At 41.0% G+C, this 24,838-nt stretch overlaps 2 protein-coding genes across 5 annotated transcripts in view; both read right to left on the bottom strand.

Moving 5' to 3' along the window:
- Nucleotides 1-577: 577 nt before the first annotated feature.
- Nucleotides 578-11,123, bottom strand: LOC103140400 (probable phospholipid-transporting ATPase IH). Its single transcript, XM_016673083.1, has 9 exons — nucleotides 11,079-11,123; nucleotides 10,792-10,938; nucleotides 9,723-9,850; nucleotides 9,505-9,640; nucleotides 8,984-9,007; nucleotides 8,109-8,174; nucleotides 7,121-7,224; nucleotides 6,864-7,029; nucleotides 578-2,436 (listed from the first exon to the last, which is right to left on the bottom strand). Exons 1-9 carry the CDS (start codon nucleotides 11,121-11,123, stop codon nucleotides 2,164-2,166), a joined length of 1,089 nt encoding a protein of 362 aa, XP_016528569.1. The 3' UTR covers nucleotides 578-2,163.
- A 527-nt stretch (nucleotides 11,124-11,650) lies between these two features.
- LOC103140369 (probable phospholipid-transporting ATPase IH) overlaps nucleotides 11,651-24,838 on the bottom strand; it is a 33,969-nt gene continuing 20,781 nt past the window's right edge. The window contains exons 16-31 of one of the 4 annotated variants that reach the window (XM_007555489.2): nucleotides 24,320-24,393; nucleotides 24,109-24,212; nucleotides 22,765-22,946; nucleotides 22,097-22,330; nucleotides 21,840-22,017; nucleotides 21,628-21,730; nucleotides 20,878-21,023; nucleotides 20,437-20,496; nucleotides 19,368-19,495; nucleotides 19,150-19,285; nucleotides 18,629-18,652; nucleotides 17,754-17,819; nucleotides 16,766-16,869; nucleotides 16,509-16,674; nucleotides 15,772-15,894; nucleotides 12,002-12,090 (exon numbers count right to left, since the gene is read on the bottom strand). In XM_007555489.2, the coding sequence (XP_007555551.1) occupies nucleotides 15,817-15,894; nucleotides 16,509-16,674; nucleotides 16,766-16,869; nucleotides 17,754-17,819; nucleotides 18,629-18,652; nucleotides 19,150-19,285; nucleotides 19,368-19,495; nucleotides 20,437-20,496; nucleotides 20,878-21,023; nucleotides 21,628-21,730; nucleotides 21,840-22,017; nucleotides 22,097-22,330; nucleotides 22,765-22,946; nucleotides 24,109-24,212; nucleotides 24,320-24,393 (1,783 nt within the window). In that variant the 3' untranslated portion in view covers nucleotides 12,002-12,090; nucleotides 15,772-15,816. Of the gene's footprint in view, nucleotides 12,091-15,771; nucleotides 15,895-16,508; nucleotides 16,675-16,765; nucleotides 16,870-17,753; nucleotides 17,820-18,628; nucleotides 18,653-19,149; nucleotides 19,286-19,367; nucleotides 19,496-20,436; nucleotides 20,497-20,877; nucleotides 21,024-21,627; nucleotides 21,731-21,839; nucleotides 22,018-22,096; nucleotides 22,331-22,764; nucleotides 22,947-24,108; nucleotides 24,213-24,319; nucleotides 24,394-24,838 lie in introns of all 4 variants that reach the window. The other 3 variants (XM_007555487.2, XM_007555490.2, XM_007555488.2) reach the window with 3 other exon arrangements.

Genomic DNA, 24,838 nt, shown 5'->3' with positions numbered 1-24,838 from the left:
TGGCAAAATCTTTGTCATTTACATCCATACATATAACACTGACATCAATAGTTTTATAGAGCATTACAGAAAAGAAAAAAACAAAAACGTAGGAGTTAATGCAACACAGAGACGACCCCTAGTAACACACCTACCTAATATTAGCATTCTGACATTAGCGTTTTCATGACACATATCATGGCAGCAAATACACAAAGCACATTGCAACAGTGAGGGATAGCAACATTCATAAATCAGTACCCCGCCGTTTCCAGGCTATTACCTCAAGCGGCCACACGGTGGCAGCAGAGGGCATGCTCACTGATCAGAAAGCACAAAATAACTCGATATGTTTTGTGATGATCATGTCTGCAACAAGCCGTGATATACAGAAGAGTAGTACAGCATGCAGAGACAATTCAACATGCTACGCTGACAGAAAAATGAGACAAAGATCGACACAATTAGGAGGGCAGAAAGAAGACGGAGGGGGATAACAGACGCTGTAACAGACATGGAATCCCTGTGAATATCCTTGTACTTTCATGAATGCGTTTTATTTGACCGACTGAAAATGGTGTCCATGAATTAAGGCAGGGTGGCTAAAATACTGCACTTTCCTCTTGAGCTGCTTCATCTCCCCTTTGCAGTGCCTTTCAAAAACATTCATAACCCTTAAACTTTTTCGTACTCCGTCAGAATGCAACTGCAGACTTCAATGTGTTTTGTTGGAATTTCATGCAGCAGACCAACACAAAGTGGCGAATAAGGGGAAGAGAACTTATACATGGTTTTTAATAAATAAATGTAATAAAAGTATGGCGTGGATATGTGTTCGGAGTTCACCTTTTCTGTAACAACAGCTACAAGTCTATCAGCTTTCAGCATCTTTGCATAACAACTCAGATTGGATCGAGAGCATCGTTGTACATACAAATCTTGCCACAGATTTTAAGTATCTATAGCTGGACTTTGACTGGGTCATTATAACACATAAATCTGCTTTGATTTAAACTATTACACTTTACCTTTTGGCTGTATGTCGAGGTGGATTGTCTAAACTCCATGTATATAATAACTTCAAACCGTTTCTTTTCCAGGATCACCATTTTGTTCAGTTTCACTCACTTTTCCATAAACACTGATCGGCTTCCCTCGCCAAGTTGAAGAAAAGTATTTCACACCACAATGGTGTGTTCAGGATTATTGTTTCACCACACACACACACACACACACACACACACACACACACACATTTATGCATGCAGGCCAAACGGTTAAAGTTTGGACCTCTTCCGAGTCCAGCAGTGGCCTCTTCAGTTTTCCATTTAACAGATTCTTACTCCTGAGCTCTGCAGCTCCTCCAGAGTCATCATGGTCCTCTTTGATGCTTTTCTGATTAATTCTCTTCTCCTTGGCAATGTGTTGGTAAGTTAATTTCCTACTTTGAGTTGCTTTGTCACACGAACCCCTCCAAAATTAAAGTTCATGGTTGCAACAAGACAAAACGCGAAAAAGCCCAGGAGGTATGAATAGTTTTGTAAGGCACCGTAAAACTAATGAACATGTGTGCGTGTCTGTGTAAGGCTTTGTAAAACACCAATTCCTTTTCACGCTTTGCTCCTTTAGCTCCCACTTCTGCTGCGTACCTGTAAGGCAAAGGTGTAAAGGTGTGTGTCACGTACAAACATACAAAAAAACAAGCAATTACATGCGTACTTATAGAGCACATGCACACACACGCATACCTAAAGGGCTGAGCAAGACTGCTATCCCCTTACTTGGCCAGACCACAGAGTGTCCATGAACAACACATTTTCTTTTTAAAACAAACATTTACAAAATAAAATAGAAAATGACATGAAAGTGAAGGAAGAGCAATAATGCAAGTAAAAATGGGGATGAGTTCACAAAAAAACCAAAAAAACTAAAAAAAAAAAAAGAACAGTTGCTCAAGGCTCCCTTTGAGTTCTCCAACTGTTCTGATTGGGAGCCTGACAGGAAACTTTGACAGAAAGAGTCCGGGCACTGCAAAGACAACAGTGGTCCACTCAGGTGGACCCCAGAAAATGCACACGATGAACATGGAGAGTCCATGATTTCGAGGGATGCTCAATAAATTCTTGACTCTTGCAATGGAGAGCTTAACGACATCTTGTGATGTTTCTGTTGTTTTTTTTGTTTTCACACAGGCGTCTCCGGTCCAGGAGCGTAGTAGGCAAACCCCGCCCCTGACAGACGAAGCATATATGGGCTGAGAGAGGTCAGGTCGGACCCCCCTCCCTCCGCCAGGTGAGCCAGGAGTTTCTGGGGAAGAGGACTGGAGCTGCGGAGGGACAGCGTTTCTGCAGCACCGAGGTGGAGGAGGGTGGAGTCTGTGCTCCTGCCTTTGTAAGATCGACGAAAGGACAGAGGGGTCAGCTCGGCCGCGCTGCCAGACAGCAGCTTCTCGCTGACCTACAGAGACGAGGGAAGTGTCGTCAGGAGACAAATCAGGACTGAACCTGAGAAGAATGAAAACATGCACAACAGCCGACCAAATGTGGAGACGCGAACTGAAAATGAGCCTACAATGACAGGAATAAGAGTTTTGTTTTGAGGTTTTAATAATTTCTTTCTTTTGATTACGGGGGAACTGTAATTTATCCATCAGCTGGTGATGGATCTTTGGGGGGAAATTAACACGAACAGATTGGATGACAAAATCCAGTAATGTCTGAACGGACATTTCTACTGAGTAGTAATGACCGCAGAATATTCCCAATATGAATAATAATAAATTTACACTTGCAGTCCTGGTCTGTAACACTAGATGTCAGGAGATTACCAAAAACATTTTTATAAAAAATAAATAAATATAAAAACAGAGAGAAAAATCACAAAACGTGTTTTTTGTGTTGGATTTGTTGGGACAGCAGTAAAATATCACCTTGATGTTGCATCGAAACCAGTAAAATTTGTCTGAATCTCCAAAATATCTTCCATTTCAAAGCTAAACCTACAGATCACGCCTTGAATCTTACTAGTGCTCAAATCCACCATTCCTAAGCGCTACCAGTAATTCAACAAACACAACTACAACACCCTTCAGTAGGGAAGATGTTACTGCAGAAAGGCGACTCAAAGTTTTTCCAATATCAGTAAGGAGTTTAAAACAAATCCGGAGGAAGCACGTAGCTGTTATAAACATTTTAGAAAGCAAACTTTTTTTTTTTACATAGGTATGTCAGCAGCTCAATCAATCTGCTGGCGAGGCACAAGCCATTTAACTCCTTCAATAATGCGTAATTTAGCTGTTTTTATTCCTTCATACATCCTCGTGCCACAGGATGTGAGTTTCGTCGAGCTGACGAAGGAGAGTTGACCTCACATGGACTGCAACAGATAACAGGAAGGCTGAATGAAGGTGTGCAGTATCCAGGGATTAACAAAAACATTTAAAGATATTAATGGTAACAATGATACTTTTGATAATAATCACTAATATATATGTATATGGCCATACAAATAGTTCATAGTTTAACTCATCTAATTTTTCTAATTTTGTTTTTCTTCATTTTTGGACTACCATTGTAATTTGGTTTCTGTTTTAATTTTTTTATTCTTCTGTGTTGAAACCTTATCAAAATTTAAATTTTTCTTGTTTCCACTAGGTGGAGATGTTTGCATATGCACAGTAAATCTTAAACTTTACACGTAAGAGCTTGAAATTTGTTGTTTCTATGACTTTGCACTACAATAAAAACTGATCAGAATCAAGATTCCAGCAAATTTTTAACACTCTCAGGCTCTGGTAATATCCGTTCAGATTCCAATTTGCAAACATAGGATGGAAATTAGTTTTTAATTTAGTGTTTTTTTCTAGAACAGAAAAAAGAAGAGAAGAGAAGACTTTAATCACTAAAACTAGAATATAAGGTGTTAAAATATATATAAAAAAATTTAAATATCTTATGTGTTGTAAGAACTGAAATTTACACCCGCTGAATTGAAAGAAGTTCATATTTTTTGACAGAGGTGTACGCCTCGCTCTCGCCCAGTGACCGCTGGTGACGGGCATAATATTTTTACAGCAATGTTTACAAGAGACTGTTTTGTGTCCAAAGAATTTAGATGACGCATTTTATTTACAAATGAATTTGCGGAATTTAAAAAAAAAAAAAAAAGCAAGGGACAAAGAAGGAACACAAAATGAATGAACCCCGGGGGGTTAAGTGGCTCAGGCTCAATAAAAATGGAGGAAAGGTGGAATTCCTCATTTGGCTGCAACCCAGACCCGGCTCATTTTCAGCACGCTAGCAGTGGGAGTCTGATTAGCTGTGGAACTGGCACAGCAGACTTAATTGTGGGGTTATCATTCCCGGATAGTGAGTTTGAGAAAAGGACATTTCTTGAGGAACACATACAAACTGACCTAACCCACCGCCTCTATTAAAACAGAAGCAGCAGCCATGCTTTGTGCTTTCGCCATGGAGGTCTTAGCCCACAAGCTTTGAGATTTCAGATAGTCATAGGTCCAGCATCTTTATGTCCACACTCTCTCTCTCCATCAAACGGCTCCTTCTCGCTGCCTACTTTGCCACCAGATGGGCCAGGAGTCACACAGATTTCCTGGCACCCCGCTATCGCTACCTTCTGTAGATAACGTTAAATGAAGGTTGATAACACAATCTGCTCCAATCTCATGTACTAAATATAGGAATTTTAGGCTTTTATCTCAGTCAGATCAAAAATGCGTCCTGACTCAACTCCTTGTTTATTATTCCACCATTTTAGAGCGAGAATATTTCCACAAAAGCACACGAGAAGACCAAATTCTGAGTCATTTTCTGCTCCTAACTTGCAGAAGCTTCCCATGCCTTATTTAACCATCATCAGACTTGACAGCCGCATATTAGACACAACAATGATCACACCAGGGAGTGTTCAGAACAAAGAAGTAGATTACCAGCTTGAAAGTAAATTTAAATCTATAAAAAATAAAAATAAAAAAACACTAAAATGTAGAGAATCCTCCTTACATTTTCACACAGTCTTAGTAGATATTTTCAAAAGTCAGATTTCCATTTAAATAACCGGTAATTGAAATAGCGTGACTCACTGAACAAGGTAGTATCTCAAATCAGTTGCTAAAAGCGACACTAAATTTGATGCTGGCAGCAGCTGACATCTTCTTTACTTTATATAAGCTGCTTGTGGAAGTCTACACTGTTTGGACAGTCCCTCTCCTCTTTGACTTAGAAGAAGTCGTTATTTGCAATTTCATTAAAAATAATTACATAATAGGAATCAACAGAGTTCAGGAGTCTTATGGTGCCTCGAAACAATGTTCGTAACTTGTGAACTTTCCTATATCCTGTCGGGATTTTTTGATGGGATTTCATGTGACGAACACATAATCATGAAAGGCCAGTAAGAAATCATGAATGGTTTTCAAAAGTGACCCCGAGCCGCATTTCAATACTTTGTAGAACCACCTTTTGCTGCAAAGACAGCACAAAGTGTTTTGCAGTTTGTTTCTTCCAGCTTTATACATCTAAACATTAACATTTTTGTATATTCTTGATTCACTTATTTTGGTTGGCATCGACGGTCCAGTTTAAAATCCTGACCTACAGTGGTCAGGCGGTCAAAAAGCTGGCAATTTTTGAATGAGCTTGAATTACATGCAGTTTCTCCACTGCTAATTCAAAAAACAAAACTGTCTGTAGGCTTGGCTGTTTTTCTTTTTTAAAATTTGGATTTTTGTCTTTTAAGTAATAGAGATATTAGTAAAGCTCATCAACATGGGTTAGGATAAAACCAAGTTCTGTACTTGCTAGGCATTTGAAAACCTCATCAGAATATTGTTAAAAATAAGAACAAAACAGATCGCAAGTCCAAAAATGCAGGTTGTGAAAATCTGAATTGATAATATCTTACCAATTTTGGCAATTTAGTCAATGCATCACAGATTTCTGAAACATGATATGATGGAACAAAAAAAAAAAAAAAAAGCACTTAGAAGAGAAACGACAGGAATCGGGCTAAACCTCAGAAGTTGTGTTGTCATCAGTGGCCGATTAGCATGGTGTAGAGACAAGCAGTTCGACACTGGACCATGCCAGCATGCACAATCAAATGAGGGCTTAAAAGAAAGTCACCTCCTCTTCCTGCTCCTCTCTCTCTCTCTCTCGTCTCTCTCTGGGCCAATCAGAAACTCATTCTGCTGGAGGACTGAGAAAGCATGAAGATGGTGGACGGCTCCACAGTAAGGCACGGGCGGGTGGACTGTGGTCACCATGAAAGAGCGGGACAGTGCAGCGTGTCGCAACCACACGGAGAAGAGGTGAAAAAAGAAGGGACGACGAAAAAGGTGAGAAGAAGGGATGGCAGGAGAGAGGAAAAATGCAGAAGAGGTTGAAGGAGAAGTGAAAGGAGCAACAGGGAACGTGTCGATACGGATGACGGGGGATCCATAAAGTGAAGTGAGAAGGGGAGGAAGAAGAAAAAGAGCACAGCAGGAAGAAATCAGTCAGACCTTTCACTCGTTTTTTTTCCCCCCTTCCATTTCATGGTAAAACTTGCTTCAAAAGGAGGGTAAAGCTAAACTACTGGGAAGAGGAAGTCAGAGTAAATCCAGCTGGTGCTCAAAGCTATGAAACACATCAACAGTCTTCCTGGATTATTAGTAAAGAGGAGGAGATTTACAGCTTCTGCTATGAAGCTGTAAATCTTCATAGATTTACATAAAGTAGGATTTAAACAATTTCTACTTGCTAAATAAGCAACTCAAGTTGGAAAGAAACTCCATGTGTTGAATTGGTTTAGTAAAGTGTTAGTCGCACTGTGTAACATCAGCAGAGGTAAAACTTCAAATCTATTTTTAAGAATCTTTTTCGTACCTGTGCTCGCTCAGTAGCTGTTGGACAAATAGCCCTGCAGAGGACTTTCTTGATGACATCCGGCAGCAGGCTGACGGTAATGAGGAGGATGATGCTGAGCCACGCTGGGCCACTGGACAACATCTGCATAAACACGTAGTACATCCTCTGGTAGTTCAGGAAGGGCCTGAGCAAGCAGCAGGGAAGACGGACATTTATTCCCAAACGGAATCAGTCCGGCAAAGACTGCGTGGACTGTGGCTGCGTGGAGGCCTTACCAAATGATGCCGCCCCAGAGAAGAGAGAAAATGACGTAGAAAAGCAGTGAGCCCCAGATTACGAAGTGGTTGATCCAAGTCCAGTGACACGTGTCCAAGGCAAGCTGGACCGTAGAGAGAAGAAGCAGTGGAAACAGCGAATCAGTCGGTACAGGAGAAACTCGTCAGTAAATTTACGATTTTAAATCATTTCCTTGTAGTATTTTAAAGTGGTCTTACTAGTAGCCCTAACCCAAACAGATGGAACCAGTGTGATGTGTTATATGTATTGGTCAACTATCGGGTCGAGACCACTGCCCGTTGTAGTCAAAGTGATGTTTTGTCTGGTTTTACTCTGGAAGTTTAAGCTTAAAGTCTTAAACTTTACGATTTATCAAATGATGCTGCCCCAGAGAAGATAGAAAATGACGTAGAAAAGCAGCGAGCCTCAGATTACGAAGCCTAACCCTAGGCATTTTGTCGCCTAGACAACAAAATGCATATAAAACTCAATAGAGAACATTTGTAGTTTAAAAAATACTCAGAAAAGCTCCTGCTACCTGCTGTTGCGAGCCGTTAAAACTTTCTCTCACTAAAATAGGTAACAAGTGTTATTTGGCCATTTGTTCATGAATAATTTTTGATCATTTACAGCAGCTTACAGAGGTTGTTCAATTATACCCTTACCAAGTATTTTTGTTTTTGCTTGGGATGACATAAAAGGCTTTTGACTGCAACACCTGTTTTTATATACTGTTATGTTCTAAGGCCCCTCATAACCTCCACCTACTCCCTCTCTACCGTCTGCAGTTCAAATTTAGCAGTTCTGCAGCTGGCAAGAACCTGTTATGTAATTGTTGATCTTGTAAATATGAATCTAGAGCTAAAGAATAAAACTCCTCTGGCTAATTCCTAAACCTTTATTGTTCCCTTTATAGTTAATATTTTGGAGAACTTCTAACAGGAAGAAGACAGGATTTTTCTCGTTTCGTTTTGCTCACTCACACACCTTGAGGGTCACGGTGAAAACCAGGACAGTAAAGATGAGAGTCCCAAACGTCCAGTTTCCGAACATCTGCAAGAAAAAGATGAAGACAACAGTTAGCGGCCAGGCTAACAGTAAAATAATTACCAAGACAATGACTGTAGACAGCACAAGTGAGCACAAGAAAGAAAGTGTAGGACAATCTCATGTTTTATTATTAACTGTGGAAAAGAGTGTTCATTCAAAAAGATGTTAATTATTATTAGGATAGGATTTTGGTAAAAAATAAAATAAACATTTCCAATTTATTTCACAGCATTCACATGTTGCTACTTGCTGAAATTCTAGCAAGGTTTAGGCAGACACCAGGAGTTAACAGATGGGATGGGACTATAAGAGAGGGGAGGAGAGCGGGGAAACGGGGAAATCGAGGCAAAGAGGACGGCTTATATAACAACTAAAGATGGCTGTTGGCACCAAAAAAGCCTATCCAGAATTATTTTAAACGGGCAGACAGCGTAATATTAATAAAAGTACACAGACACACAAGTACACACAAAAACAAACACGGCAGACAGAAAAGGAAACAAACAGATGTTGGATCTAAATCAGCAGCGAATATTAAATTCCCTGCCACACAGCACAAGACAGGGATAATGTGGAGAAGCTTCTAGGATTTCTGCCATGTCAGCAGAGTGGTTAAGATTAGGTACTATGCAGGATTCAGAGCGTTGCAGAAATTTAGAGGGGGAACGAAAGCGCTAGGAATCTACACATCCAAATGAGAGTTGCATGGATTAGGTGGAGTGAGGATGAACTGAAAGCATAAACAAGACGACAGGAACTGAAAAGGGGCATGGAAGACAGAGAGAGCTGACAGGGGAGGGAGACAGGCTTACCATCTGTGTGTTGGTGGTCATAAGCTGAAGAAGGAGAAGGAGAAGGAGAAGAAGAAGAAGAGAAGGAGGAGGAGGAGAGGAGCAAAATAAAGAGCAAGGAAGCAGAGAAAAAGGGAGGGAGGAGAAAAGAGAAAAGAATCAGGACAAAGGGTAAAATGAATTTCAGGATGTTTAAACTTAAAAAAACAAAAAAACAAAACAAAACAAAACAAAAAAAACAGGACCGAAGGCAATCAAAAACAGTTGACATGATACAAATTAACAATACAGAGAAAGATGCTCTTGTGTTGTTCGATATGAATGGAGATCCGATGTTCCGGCGACAGAAACTTTACTGGTGCTGAGCCATATAGAGACAAAACACGACTACAACGTCAAGTCGCTGCACCTAAAAGCGTCCGGTGAAGATGAGTGAGCGTTCATGGAGACTCCACAGTTATCCTCCCATGTCTGATGCCTCTGATGCGCATGTCATGTCTGCCGTTTCTCCTCACTGCCTTTGGCGACGCAGAGAAGCTCACCTGGCCGTTGCTGGTGAAGGTGGTGTTGTCGAACAGGAAGTAGGCACCGAAGAAGAAGATGACCGCGTCAAACACACCCAGGCACGTCCAGTACAGGAAGACGGGCCAACGGAGGAGGGAGTTCTTCGCGATGTCCCTGAGACGCACGGAGGGAAAACGTGTTAATAAAGGTAAACGGGACGCGAGGCGCGGCGTCGCACAAAATCAAACGTCGTCACCTGTACAGAGAGGGCTCCCTCTTCAGCGTGTCGATGGTCACGTGCTGCTCGACCAGGCTGTACAGGAGGATGGGGAGGGAGGTGAAGCTGATGTTGTACAGCGTTAAATACGCCGTGTCGTACAGAGGCTGCAAAGGGACAGAGATGCTTTAGAGGCAGGAACTAAAAGAGTGTTCCTGTTAAACAATGCCAGCTGATTTCTATGCATTTATAACCATGAAACTCACACAAGAAGGAAAACAAAAGAAAAACTCTGGATTCTGCACCTTTATTATGTAATCTTTTCCTTTTCAAATAGCTCCAACTCCACAGACAGGATGTGTTTTCACACCTTGCTCTCTTACACAATAGCTCTGGGGAAGGATATGATTCCCCTTCCTTCCTCCAGTTTCATCTCTACTAGCAGGGACGGCTACCTGGGTTTGACGACCCTCAGCTTCAGCTGCCTCCAAAGATTCGAGGACATTCCCTCGGAGGCCTGACAACTACAGCTACAAGTGGGCTTGATTTAACCAGAGGCGAACACTTCTACCACAAGAAGCAACCAAATAGGAGAAACGCTTAATTTACTTAAATGGTTTTATTGTTTATTTATTTTTTACATTTTTATGGTTATATCACAATCCTTCCAATCCTGGCTGACTACACATCCAAAATACTTCTATACAGAAGTTACAGTCTGCGTTCCAACAAAGGACGTTTCTATTAGTTGTGTTTCCTTTTTATTAGCTTCCTGTGTGTTTTTATCATCTTGTGACAATACTGTTGATTCCCACTGCTGAATAAAATTGACATCAACGACATAAAGACGACGCCATCCATTATTACTTCCATAACCAATGCGCTGCTGTGTGACGTTAACTTTCGTCTTATAAACAGAAGGAATCTTTAAGGGGAAAAACACTTTTTACAGCTCTCTAGTTACTAGTTCCCAATTTCCAGGGTTTTTATTTCATTCACAAGTAAAAATTGTTTTTAAAACTGTAGCGCTGTTGATAAATTGTGAATAAGCTTCAACAGAACCTTACAATGGGAAAAAGCTTTTTCCTGTACAGTATAAAGTACCTACCTGCTGCGAGAAGCCACAGAAGAACTGATACAGGAACTGAGGGAAGATGAAGCACACATTCTGCAAGGATTTAAGAGGAGAAGAGAGAGGAAAAAAATAAATAAATAAATGATGAACCACAAAAAACAAATCTAAAACTGCAGCTATCTACACATTCCTGTTTATGGTGAGATTATGCCCTATGAGCTNGAGCTCTGCAGCTCCTCCAGAGTCATCATGGTCCTCTTTGATGCTTTTCTGATTAATTCTCTTCTCCTTGGCAATGTGTTGGTAAGTTAATTTCCTACTTTGAGTTGCTTTGTCACACGAACCCCTCCAAAATTAAAGTTCATGGTTGCAACAAGACAAAACGCGAAAAAGCCCAGGAGGTATGAATAGTTTTGTAAGGCACCGTAAAACTAATGAACATGTGTGCGTGTCTGTGTAAGGCTTTGTAAAACACCAATTCCTTTTCACGCTTTGCTCCTTTAGCTCCCACTTCTGCTGCGTACCTGTAAGGCAAAGGTGTAAAGGTGTGTGTCACGTACAAACATACAAAAAAACAAGCAATTACATGCGTACTTATAGAGCACATGCACACACACGCATACCTAAAGGGCTGAGCAAGACTGCTATCCCCTTACTTGGCCAGACCACAGAGTGTCCATGAACAACACATTTTCTTTTTAAAACAAACATTTACAAAATAAAATAGAAAATGACATGAAAGTGAAGGAAGAGCAATAATGCAAGTAAAAATGGGGATGAGTTCACAAAAAAACCAAAAAAACTAAAAAAAAAAAAAGAACAGTTGCTCAAGGCTCCCTTTGAGTTCTCCAACTGTTCTGATTGGGAGCCTGACAGGAAACTTTGACAGAAAGAGTCCGGGCACTGCAAAGACAACAGTGGTCCACTCAGGTGGACCCCAGAAAATGCACACGATGAACATGGAGAGTCCATGATTTCGAGGGATGCTCAATAAATTCTTGACTCTTGCAATGGAGAGCTTAACGACATCTTGTGATGTTTCTGTTGTTTTTTTTGTTTTCACACAGGCGTCTCCGGTCCAGGAGCGTAGTAGGCAAACCCCGCCCCTGACAGACGAAGCATATATGGGCTGAGAGAGGTCAGGTCGGACCCCCCTCCCTCCGCCAGGTGAGCCAGGAGTTTCTGGGGAAGAGGACTGGAGCTGCGGAGGGACAGCGTTTCTGCAGCACCGAGGTGGAGGAGGGTGGAGTCTGTGCTCCTGCCTTTGTAGGATCGACGAAAGGACAGAGGGGTCAGCTCGGCCGCGCTGCCAGACAGCAGCTTCTCGCTGACCTACAGAGACGAGGGAAGTGTCGTCAGGAGACAAATCAGGACTGAACCTGAGAAGAATGAAAACATGCACAACAGCCGACCAAATGTGGAGACGCGAACAGAAAATGAGCCTACAATGACAGGAATAAGAGTTTTGTTTTGAGGTTTTAATAATTTCTTTCTTTTGATTACGGGGGAACTGTAATTTATCCATCAGCTGGTGATGGATCTTTGGGGGGAAATTAACACGAACAGATTGGATGACAAAATCCAGTAATGTCTGAACGGACATTTCTACTGAGTAGTAATGACCTCAGAATATTCCCAATATGAATAATAATAAATTTACACTTGCAGTCCTGGTCTGTAACACTAGATGTCAGGAGATTACCAAAAACATTTTTATAAAAAATAAATAAATATAAAAACAGAGAGAAAAATCACAAAACGTGTTTTTTGTGTTGGATTTGTTGAGATAGCAGTAAAATATCACCTTGATGTTGCATCGAAACCAGTAAAATTTGTCTGAATCTCCAAAATATCTTCCATTTCAAAGCTAAACCTACAGATCACGCCTTGAATCTTACTAGTGCTCAAATCCACCATTCCTAAGCGCTACCAGTAATTCAACAAACACAACTACAACACCCTTCAGTAGGGAAGATGTTACTGCAGAAAGGCGACTCAAAGTTTTTCCAATATCAGTAAGGAGTTTAAAACAAATCCGGAGGAAGCACGTAGCTGTTATAAACATTTTAGAAAGCAAACTTTTTTTTTTTACATAGGTATGTCAGCAGCTCAATCAATCTGCTGGCGAGGCACAAGCCATTTAACTCCTTCAATAATGCGTAATTTAGCTGTTTTTATTCCTTCATACATCCTCGTGCCACAGGATGTGAGTTTCGTCGAGCTGACGAAGGAGAGTTGACCTCACATGGACTGCAACAGATAACAGGAAGGCTGAATGAAGGTGTGCAGTATCCAGGGATTAACAAAAACATTTAAAGATATTAATGGTAACAATGATACTTTTGATAATAATCACTAATATATATGTATATGGCCATACAAATAGTTCATAGTTTAACTCATCTAATTTTTCTAATTTTGTTTTTCTTCATTTTTGGACTACCATTGTAATTTGGTTTCTGTTTTAATTTTTTTATTCTTCTGTGTTGAAACCTTATCAAAATTTAAATTTTTCTTGTTTCCACTAGGTGGAGATGTTTGCATATGCACAGTAAATCTTAAACTTTACACGTAAGAGCTTGAAATTTGTTGTTTCTATGACTTTGCACTACAATAAAAACTGATCAGAATCAAGATTCCAGCAAATTTTTAACACTCTCAGGCTCTGGTAATATCCGTTCAGATTCCAATTTGCAAACATAGGATGGAAATTAGTTTTTAATTTAGTGTTTTTTCTAGAACAGAAAAAGGAAGAGAATACTTTAACCACTAAAACTAGAATATAAGGTGTTAAAATATATATATATAAAATTTAAATATCTTATGTGTTGTAAGAACTGAAATTTACACCCGCTGAATTGAAAGAAGTTCATATTTTTTGACAGAGGTGTACGCCTCGCTCTCGCCCAGTGACCGCTGGTGACGGGCATAATATTTTTACAGCAATGTTTACAAGAGACTGTTTTGTGTCCAAAGAATTTAGATGACGCATTTTATTTACAAATGAATTTGCGGAATTTAAAAAAAAAAAAAAAAGCAAGGGACAAAGAAGGAACACAAAATGAATGAACCCCGGGGGGTTAAGTGGCTCAGGCTCAATAAAAATGGAGGAAAGGTGGAATTCCTCATTTGGCTGCAACCCAGACCCGGCTCATTTTCAGCACGCTAGCAGTGGGAGTCTGATTAGCTGTGGAACTGGCACAGCAGACTTAATTGTGGGGTTATCATTCCCGGATAGTGAGTTTGAGAAAAGGACATTTCTTGAGGAACACATACAAACTGACCTAACCCACCGCCTCTATTAAAACAGAAGCAGCAGCCATGCTTTGTGCTTTCGCCATGGAGGTCTTAGCCCACAAGCTTTGAGATTTCAGATAGTCATAGGTCCAGCATCTTTATGTCCACACTCTCTCTCTCCATCAAACGGCTCCTTCTCGCTGCCTACTTTGCCACCAGATGGGCCAGGAGTCACACAGATTTCCTGGCACCCCGCTATCGCTACCTTCTGTAGATAACGTTAAATGAAGGTTGATAACACAATCTGCTCCAATCTCATGTACTAAATATAGGAATTTTAGGCTTTTATCTCAGTCAGATCAAAAATGCGTCCTGACTCAACTCCTTGTTTATTATTCCACCATTTTAGAGCGAGAATATTTCCACAAAAGCACACGAGAAGACCAAATTCTGAGTCATTTTCTGCTCCTAACTTGCAGAAGCTTCCCATGCCTTATTTAACCATCATCAGACTTGACAGCCGCATATTAGACACAACAATGATCACACCAGGGAGTGTTCAGAACAAAGAAGTAGATTACCAGCTTGAAAGTAAATTTAAATCTATAAAAAATAAAAATAAAAAAACACTAAAATGTAGAGAATCCTCCTTACATTTTCACACAGTCTTAGTAGATATTTTCAAAAGTCAGATTTCCATTTAAATAACCGGTAATTGAAATAGCGTGACTCACTGAACAAGGTAGTATCTCAAATCAGTTGCTAAAAGCGACACTAAATTTGATGCTGGCAGCAGCTGACATCTTCTTTACTTTATATAAGCTGCTTGTGGAAGTCTACACTGTTTGGACAGTCCCTCTCCTCTTTGACTTAGAAGAAGTCGTTATTTGCAATTTCATTAAAAATAATTACATAATAGGAATCAACAGAGTTCAGGAGTCTTATGGTGCCTCGAAACAATGTTCGTAACTTGTGAACTTTCCTATATCCTGTCGGGATTTTTTGATGGGATTTCATGTGACGAACACATAATCATGAAAGGCCAGTAAGAAATCATGAATGGTTTTCAAAAGTGACCCCGAGCCGCATTTCAATACTTTGTAGAACCACCTTTTGCTGCAAAGACAGCACAAAGTGTTTTGCAGTTTGTTTCTTCCAGCTTTATACATCTAAACATTAACATTTTTGTATATTCTTGATTCACTTATTTTGGTTGGCATCGACGGTCCAGTTTAAAATCCTGACCTACAGTGGTCAGGCGGTCAAAAAGCTGGCAATTTTTGAATGAGCTTGAATTACATGCAGTTTCTCCACTGCTAATTCAAAAAACAAAACTGTCTGTAGGCTTGGCTGTTTTTCTTTTTTAAAATTTGGATTTTTGTCTTTTAAGTAATAGAGATATTAGTAAAGCTCATCAACATGGGTTAGGATAAAACCAAGTTCTGTACTTGCTAGGCATTTGAAAACCTCATCAGAATATTGTTAAAAATAAGAACAAAACAGATCGCAAGTCCAAAAATGCAGGTTGTGAAAATCTGAATTGATAATATCTTACCAATTTTGGCAATTTAGTCAATGCATCACAGATTTCTGAAACATGATATGATGGAACAAAAAAAAAAAAAAAAAGCACTTAGAAGAGAAACGACAGGAATCGGGCTAAACCTCAGAAGTTGTGTTGTCATCAGTGGCCGATTAGCATGGTGTAGAGACAAGCAGTTCGACACTGGACCATGCCAGCATGCACAATCAAATGAGGGCTTAAAAGAAAGTCACCTCCTCTTCCTGCTCCTCTCTCTCTCTCGTCTCTCTCTGGGCCAATCAGAAACTCATTCTGCTGGAGGACTGAGAAAGCATGAAGATGGTGGACGGCTCCACAGTAAGGCACGGGCGGGTGGACTGTGGTCACCATGAAAGAGCGGGACAGTGCAGCGTGTCGCAACCACACGGAGAAGAGGTGAAAAAAGAAGGGACGACGAAAAAGGTGAGAAGAAGGGATGGCAGGAGAGAGGAAAAATGCAGAAGAGGTTGAAGGAGAAGTGAAAGGAGCAACAGGGAACGTGTCGATACGGATGACGGGGGATCCATAAAGTGAAGTGAGAAGGGGAGGAAGAAGAAAAAGAGCACAGCAGGAAGAAATCAGTCAGACCTTTCACTCGTTTTTTTTCCCCCCTTCCATTTCATGGTAAAACTTGCTTCAAAAGGAGGGTAAAGCTAAACTACTGGGAAGAGGAAGTCAGAGTAAATCCAGCTGGTGCTCAAAGCTATGAAACACATCAACAGTCTTCCTGGATTATTAGTAAAGAGGAGGAGATTTACAGCTTCTGCTATGAAGCTGTAAATCTTCATAGATTTACATAAAGTAGGATTTAAACAATTTCTACTTGCTAAATAAGCAACTCAAGTTGGAAAGAAACTCCATGTGTTGAATTGGTTTAGTAAAGTGTTAGTCGCACTGTGTAACATCAGCAGAGGTAAAACTTCAAATCTATTTTTAAGAATCTTTTTCGTACCTGTGCTCGCTCAGTAGCTGTTGGACAAATAGCCCTGCAGAGGACTTTCTTGATGACATCCGGCAGCAGGCTGACGGTAATGAGGAGGATGATGCTGAGCCACGCTGGGCCACTGGACAACATCTGCATAAACACGTAGTACATCCTCTGGTAGTTCAGGAAGGGCCTGAGCAAGCAGCAGGGAAGACGGACATTTATTCCCAAACGGAATCAGTCCGGCAAAGACTGCGTGGACTGTGGCTGCGTGGAGGCCTTACCAAATGATGCCGCCCCAGAGAAGAGAGAAAATGACGTAGAAAAGCAGTGAGCCCCAGATTACGAAGTGGTTGATCCAAGTCCAGTGACACGTGTCCAAGGCAAGCTGGACCGTAGAGAGAAGAAGCAGTGGAAACAGCGAATCAGTCGGTACAGGAGAAACTCGTCAGTAAATTTACGATTTTAAATCATTTCCTTGTAGTATTTTAAAGTGGTCTTACTAGTAGCCCTAACCCAAACAGATGGAACCAGTGTGATGTGTTATATGTATTGGTCAACTATCGGGTCGAGACCACTGCCCGTTGTAGTCAAAGTGATGTTTTGTCTGGTTTTACTCTGGAAGTTTAAGCTTAAAGTCTTAAACTTTACGATTTATCAAATGATGCTGCCCCAGAGAAGATAGAAAATGACGTAGAAAAGCAGCGAGCCTCAGATTACGAAGCCTAACCCTAGGCATTTTGTCGCCTAGACAACAAAATGCATATAAAACTCAATAGAGAACATTTGTAGTTTAAAAAATACTCAGAAAAGCTCCTGCTACCTGCTGTTGCGAGCCGTTAAAACTTTCTCTCACTAAAATAGGTAACAAGTGTTATTTGGCCATTTGTTCATGAATAATTTTTGATCATTTACAGCAGCTTACAGAGGTTGTTCAATTATACCCTTACCAAGTATTTTTGTTTTTGCTTGGGATGACATAAAAGGCTTTTGACTGCAACACCTGTTTTTATATACTGTTATGTTCTAAGGCCCCTCATAACCTCCACCTACTCCCTCTCTACCGTCTGCAGTTCAAATTTAGCAGTTCTGCAGCTGGCAAGAACCTGTTATGTAATTGTTGATCTTGTAAATATGAATCTAGAGCTAAAGAATAAAACTCCTCTGGCTAATTCCTAAACCTTTATTGTTCCCTTTATAGTTAATATTTTGGAGAACTTCTAACAGGAAGAAGACAGGATTTTTCTCGTTTCGTTTTGCTCACTCACACACCTTGAGGGTCACGGTGAAAACCAGGACAGTAAAGATGAGAGTCCCAAACGTCCAGTTTCCGAACATCTGCAAGAAAAAGATGAAGACAACAGTTAGCGGCCAGGCTAACAGTAAAATAATTACCAAGACAATGACTGTAGACAGCACAAGTGAGCACAAGAAAGAAAGTGTAGGACAATCTCATGTTTTATTATTAACTGTGGAAAAGAGTGTTCATTCAAAAAGATGTTAATTATTATTAGGATAGGATTTTGGTAAAAAATAAAATAAACATTTCCAATTTATTTCACAGCATTCACATGTTGCTACTTGCTGAAATTCTAGCAAGGTTTAGGCAGACACCAGGAGTTAACAGATGGGATGGGACTATAAGAGAGGGGAGGAGAGCGGGGAAACGGGGAAATCGAGGCAAAGAGGACGGCTTATATAACAACTAAAGATGGCTGTTGGCACCAAAAAAGCCTATCCAGAATTATTTTAAACGGGCAGACAGCGTAATATTAATAAAAGTACACAGACACACAAGTACACACAAAAACAAACACGGCAGACAGAAAAGGAAACAAACAGATGTTGGATCTAAATCAGCAGCGAATATTAAATTCCCTGCCACACAGCACAAGACAGGGATAATGTGGAGAAGCTTCTAGGATTTCTGCCATGTCAGCAGAGTGGTTAAGATTAGGTACTATGCAGGATTCAGAGCGTTGCAGAAATTTAGAGGGGGAACGAAAGCGCTAGGAATCTACACATCCAAATGAGAGTTGCATGGATTAGGTGGAGTGAGGATGAACTGAAAGCATAAACAAGACGACAGGAACTGAAAAGGGGCATGGAAGACAGAGAGAGCTGACAGGGGAGGGAGACAGGCTTACCATCTGTGTGTTGGTGGTCATAAGCTGAAGAAGGAGAAGGAGAAGGAGAAGAAGAAGAAGAGAAGGAGGAGGAGGAGAGGAGCAAAATAAAGAGCAAGGAAGCAGAGAAAAAGGGAGGGAGGAGAAAAGAGAAAAGAATCAGGACAAAGGGTAAAATGAATTTCAGGATGTTTAAACTTAAAAAAACAAAAAAACAAAACAAAACAAAACAAAAAAAACAGGACCGAAGGCAATCAAAAACAGTTGACATGATACAAATTAACAATACAGAGAAAGATGCTCTTGTGTTGTTCGATATGAATGGAGATCCGATGTTCCGGCGACAGAAACTTTACTGGTGCTGAGCCATATAGAGACAAAACACGACTACAACGTCAAGTCGCTGCACCTAAAAGCGTCCGGTGAAGATGAGTGAGCGTTCATGGAGACTCCACAGTTATCCTCCCATGTCTGATGCCTCTGATGCGCATGTCATGTCTGCCGTTTCTCCTCACTGCCTTTGGCGACGCAGAGAAGCTCACCTGGCCGTTGCTGGTGAAGGTGGTGTTGTCGAACAGGAAGTAGGCACCGAAGAAGAAGATGACCGCGTCAAACACACCCAGGCACGTCCAGTACAGGAAGACGGGCCAACGGAGGAGGGAGTTCTTCGCGATGTCCCTGAGACGCACGGAGGGAAAACGTGTTAATAAAGGTAAACGGGACGCGAGGCGCGGCGTCGCACAAAATCAAACGTCGTCACCTGTACAGAGAGGGCTCCCTCTTCAGCGTGTCGATGGTCACGTGCTGCTCGACCAGGCTGTACAGGAGGATGGGGAGGGAGGTGAAGCTGATGTTGTACAGCGTTAAATACGCCGTGTCGTACAGAGGCTGCAAAGGGACAGAGATGCTTTAGAGGTAGGAACTAAAAGAGTGTTCCTGTTAAACAATGCCAGCTGATTTCTATGCATTTATAACCATGAAACTCACACAAGAAGGAAAACAAAAGGAAAACTCTGGAGTCTGCACCTTTATTATGTAATCTTTTCCTTTTCAAATAGCTCCAACTCCACAGACAGGATGTGTTTTCACACCTTGCTCTCTTACACAATAGCTCTGGGGAAGGATATGATTCCCCTTCCTTCCTCCAGTTTCATCTCTACTAGCAGGGACGGCTACCTGGGTTTGACGACCCTCAGCTTCAGCTGCCTCCAAAGATTCGAGGACATTCCCTCGGAGGCCTGACAACTACAGCTACAAGTGGACTTGATTAAACCAGAGGTGAACACTTCTACCACGAGAAGCAACCAAATAGGAGAAACGCTTAATTTACTTAAATGGTTTTATTGTTTATTTATTTTTTACATTTTTATGGTTATATCACAATCCTTCCAATCCTGGCTGACTACACATCCAAAATACTTATTTACAGAAGTTACAGTCTGCGTTCCAACAAAGGACGTTTCTATTAGTTGTGTTTCCTTTTTATTAGCTTCCTGTGTGTTTTTATCATCTTGTGACAATACTGTTGATTCCCACTGCTGAATAAAATTGACATCAACGACATAAAGACGACGCCATCCATTATTACTTCCATAACCAATGCGCTGCTGTGTGACGTTAACTTTCGTCTTATAAACAGAAGGAATCTTTAAGGGGACAAACACTTTTTACAGCTCTCTAGTTACTAGTTCCCAATTTCCAGGGTTTTTATTTCATTCACAAGTAAAAATTGTTTTTAAAACTGTAGCGCTGTTGATAAATTGTGAATAAGCTTCAACAGAACCTTACAATGGGAAAAAGCTTTTTCCTGTACAGTATAAAGTACCTACCTGCTGCGAGAAGCCACAGAAGAACTGATACAGGAACTGAGGGAAGATGAAGCACACATTCTGCAAGGATTTAAGAGGAGAAGAGAGAGGAAACAAAAACAAACAAAAAATAAATAAATGATGAACCACAAAAAACAAATCTAAAACTGCAGCTATCTACACATTCCTGTTTATGGTGAGATTATGCCCTATGAGCTTACTGAGTGGGCGGTAAAAAAAAAAAAAAGCGGTGATGCCAAATGGGAAAAAGTTGAGTCAGTCGGCAGAGCGCTACATGCTGTGGAAGCCACACACACTGATCACTGCGCCCGTGAATGATCCAGGAGAGAGTTGCACTTTACCGGAGAACTAAATCCAGTCATCTGTGTTTCGGCTGGGTTTTTTTTTTTCCAGTTCAAACAAGCATAAAATGATTTACGTTTGTAAGCATTCGCCCCTTACCTTGTAAAAGAAGTACTGAACGAGCTCAGCGATTCGGATGTAGTAGTAGTGGCCGTGGACCAGAAGCATCTTCTTCAGGTGTTTAAATTTTGGGATGGCATAATCGCTGTTCCTGGCTGCCTGTCGGCCTTCTTTACCCATGATGCCTAGGGGAAAGAAACTGTTTACTCACAATCTGGAGTGTAAAGCCCAGAAATACAAAATCAGGGTTCCTACTAGGATCGCACATCATTTGGTGATGATGGTGTAATTGTTAAATATTGCAAATTATATAATTTGCGTTAAATCCACATTTCCTCACTCCATGCTTACACCCCCTTTCTGTGAGCATCTTGAGCGCGTTAGGTGTGGGTGTCTACTACAGATACACCATCCAGCAGGATGAAAATAGCACTGGCATGCAGGAGATGAACTCCTAACACACTGAGTATAATAGGCATAAAAAATAATGCACTCCAAACAGAGCAATGAGAAAACACTGAGTGAAAATTATTTGCTTTTCAATGACAAATTTTTGTCAGAGCTCCTCATGAAGTCATTGCAGAAGGTTAGACTTTAAATTTGGGATGGAAAGATACGTGTTTGTTCGGGCAAACAGATAACCGGATGTGCGATTGGTTAGACGGATGAATAGTAAAAATGACAGCAGGATGTACAAACAAACTATATTTTCTCAGATATCACCAGGATCACCTGTATAAACATCTTGTGATTGAGAGCGTAATTATTTAAGGTAGCAACTGAACTCACCGATGCCAACATGTGCTTCTAAGATCATGCTGACGTCGTTGGCTCCGTCGCCAACAGCGAGGGTTATAGGATGTTCCTTCGAGGATTTAATTAGCTTCACAATCTGCCAACACAGAAATGTTTTAAGCCAGGTGAGAGAGTTATTTAGACATACACATAGAACAATTGACAAAAAAAAAAAAAAAAAGAGGAAGAAAGAAAGTCTCTGTCACCTGGGCTTTCTGCAGCGGTGCCATGCGACAGCAGAGAACAGCGCTACAGTTGCGACAGATTTCAAGAAAGATCTCTCTGTAGTTCCCATGGCCAGACACCTCTTGGCTGGGCTTTAGTACTGCAGAAAGAGTCGCCCCGTCGATAATCAGGCCAAAGTCGAGGCAGTCCACTGACAACCTGCAATCAGAGGTTGAATGAGGTTTAATCAAGGAGATTCGTCAACACAACAAACTCAACCAGATTTGGACTTCCGTACCCGGATATGGAGCGCTGCCTGAGAACGGTCCTGTTCAGCTCAAACAGAACGTCGTGCAGGCTCTGCTCTTTGGTGCGCTTCTTGGTCAGCTCCAGAATCTGGGTGCTGCGACGGAAAAGCTTGCTGGCGTAACACGTGGCGGCGGCCGTCTCCATCTTGTCCCCCGTGAGGACCCAGACTTTGATGCCGGCCTTGTGCAGCGACTCGATGGTGTCCGCGGCTTTCTCCTGCAGCCTGTTTGTCAATAAGTCGATAAGTGTTTCAGGGTGCAGACGGGTGGGCAGCGCCATCAATCACAGCTTCAGTTAATCCATTACCGACGGGTGATAAGTTTTCAATGCAAGACCACCACAACCCTGTCGTTTTCACATTGGCAGTTTATCTGTTAGGAAATTAAACTGTCAAGCACTTGATCAGTCAGGGGTGGAGGCTGAAGTCTTATTTCGTTGTGCACAAAAATACTCAAATACTGCACAATCCAGAGAAAACGAAAACAAAAGGCACCACTCAAGAGTTCATAGTGAACCTTTTTTTTTTTTTTGCTGCCATGAGTCAGGACAACTGTCTAAATTTAGTGTAAAGCTTCATTAATCCCCACCCCCCCGCTTCTGTCCCCTTGCTGCACCATTTCTAAATCGTTCCCTTCCTCTCTTCCTGCATTGACCAACCTGTCCTCCACCGCTGTAGCACCCAGGAGGACAAAATCCCTCTCGATGACGTCGTAGGCCTGAGCCAGCCTCTGCTCCCTGTCCTGCAGGGCCAGCTTGGCTTCGGTCAGGTAATGACACGCTTCCTGGTACTCCGACTCCGACAGCCTTCGGTAGGCGACGCACAGCGTCCGCAGCCCCTCCTGGTTTCACAGCGGAGAGAGAGAAAGAGAGGAATGAAAAGATTATTGATATTATACAGTTGGTAGATGAAGCTCAATTTTTAAAGCATATAAAATACTTCTTCTTTAAAGACCACACCATCCTGAACAAAGGAACATTAATATTCAGTTGCACGTTTGTCCCTTTCAGCCCACAACAATATATAAGAGCTGTATGCCCACTATAGGAACAATATAAGGTCACTAAAAAGCTTCCTCTCTAAAATCTCCTGAAATTGGCACGTGTTTCAAGAAGCTCTGCAGGGTCTGATATCTGGGTCACAGACAAGTAGACCAATAGAAAAAGGGTAAAGGGAGGCAGAATGTTAAAAGATGAATCCTGCTTGTGTATGTGCAAGTTTTTTAATTATAGTGCCGGCCAGACTTCTGGGTGATGCATCTGCAAGCATTACATGCCTACAGAGTGAAATTTTTGCAGATTTCTTTTTTTTGTTGTTGTTGTTTTTTTTTAAAAAAAAGCTCAAGCTCAGTCAGACAGGACGGAGAATAACTATAGGAACAAATTCTCGAGTCATGCCACAGATCTCAATCAGATTTAGGTCTGGATTTGGACTTGAAACACGTGAAATAATCTAAAGATGATTTAAATCATGAAACTGTAGCAGCTACACGGTTCTATTAAGTATTATTGTGGGATGATTTTCGCTAAATTAGACGTTTATTAAGCCTGTCGGAATAAGCAGATAATTGATCATTCGCATAACGAATTCAAATGAGCTTGATCATTTCCATCCTGACGATTTACATTTATTTATGGTATTTAGTTGTCTTTTACTTGGATATTTTTGGATTTTTTTTTTTTTTTTACAAAATAAAAGTTTATTATTCTTTGAGTGAGCAAATTTGCCTTACTGTGCCATTAACAATATATTACTTGAAAATGGTTTCAAAACAACAATATCATCGTTTATCGCAAAACTTACTGAGACAATTTATCATCCAGCCCAATTTGTCCGCTTAGCAGGCCTAACATTTACCAGTTTTAATTACCACATTACATGTGAAATTTCCCTCAGATATATATTTAAGGATTTAATGTGTAACACGAAACATATGGCTAAATGTGTAAAATGGACATAATGTACCCTCAAACCCAATCAGCAGATGGAAAACATTCACTCACCACAGCGTTCTGCTCCACGTGGGCTTTGACTTGCTCCACCTTTCCAGACACTACTCGAGGAAAAATAGATGAGTCTGCACCTTTACAGAACATCAGGTACTCTCCTGAGGACACACACAGAAACAGCGCCAAGCGCTGTTAGCACACTGCAGGCACTGTGTCCAGCATCTAATTTTGGATCTACAAAAAGGTGCGAGCGGCGACGTCTCACCTGAGATGGACTTCACTATGACGCTCATCCTCCTCCTGACAGAGTCGAAGTTCAGCACATGGAGCAGTTCAAACCTGAAGGAGGGATAGAGTTGAAGTGAGTTCGCCTCCTTTTCGTTTCTTTTAGACTGAGGGCAAATTTCACAAACGGACAAAGTTTCTCCTTCCACAACGGTTCCTTTGTAATAGCGCCTTGGCTGATTTTGCAAAGTATACACCTCTGAGTACACACTGTACTCCTGGTTCTGGCTGCTGGGTTCCACTGCAAGAGCTTATTGTTGAAGCCAGAATAGTTATTTTACATGTGATCAGGATTTCAGAGGTGGCCTTTGTTAAATAATGACTTCACACCACTCCCCTTTTATTCATCTACAGCACAAAATTAACATACTGGCTTCCTTTAGAAACTGCAGATGATTCTAATTCAGTAAAAAAAATAAAATAATAAAAAAAAATACACACATATATATTGAATTTGGCAAAAACGTGTTGCATTTTAGCAAAAAGAAAAGACAGAAAA

This window comes from Poecilia formosa, unplaced genomic scaffold (assembly GCF_000485575.1).
Source record: "Poecilia formosa unplaced genomic scaffold, Poecilia_formosa-5.1.2 Scaffold70, whole genome shotgun sequence".
Classification (NCBI taxonomy): Eukaryota; Metazoa; Chordata; class Actinopteri; order Cyprinodontiformes; family Poeciliidae; genus Poecilia; species Poecilia formosa.
Note: the sequence above shows the minus strand (reverse complement) of the source record. Positions and strands in the feature narration are given on the sequence as shown.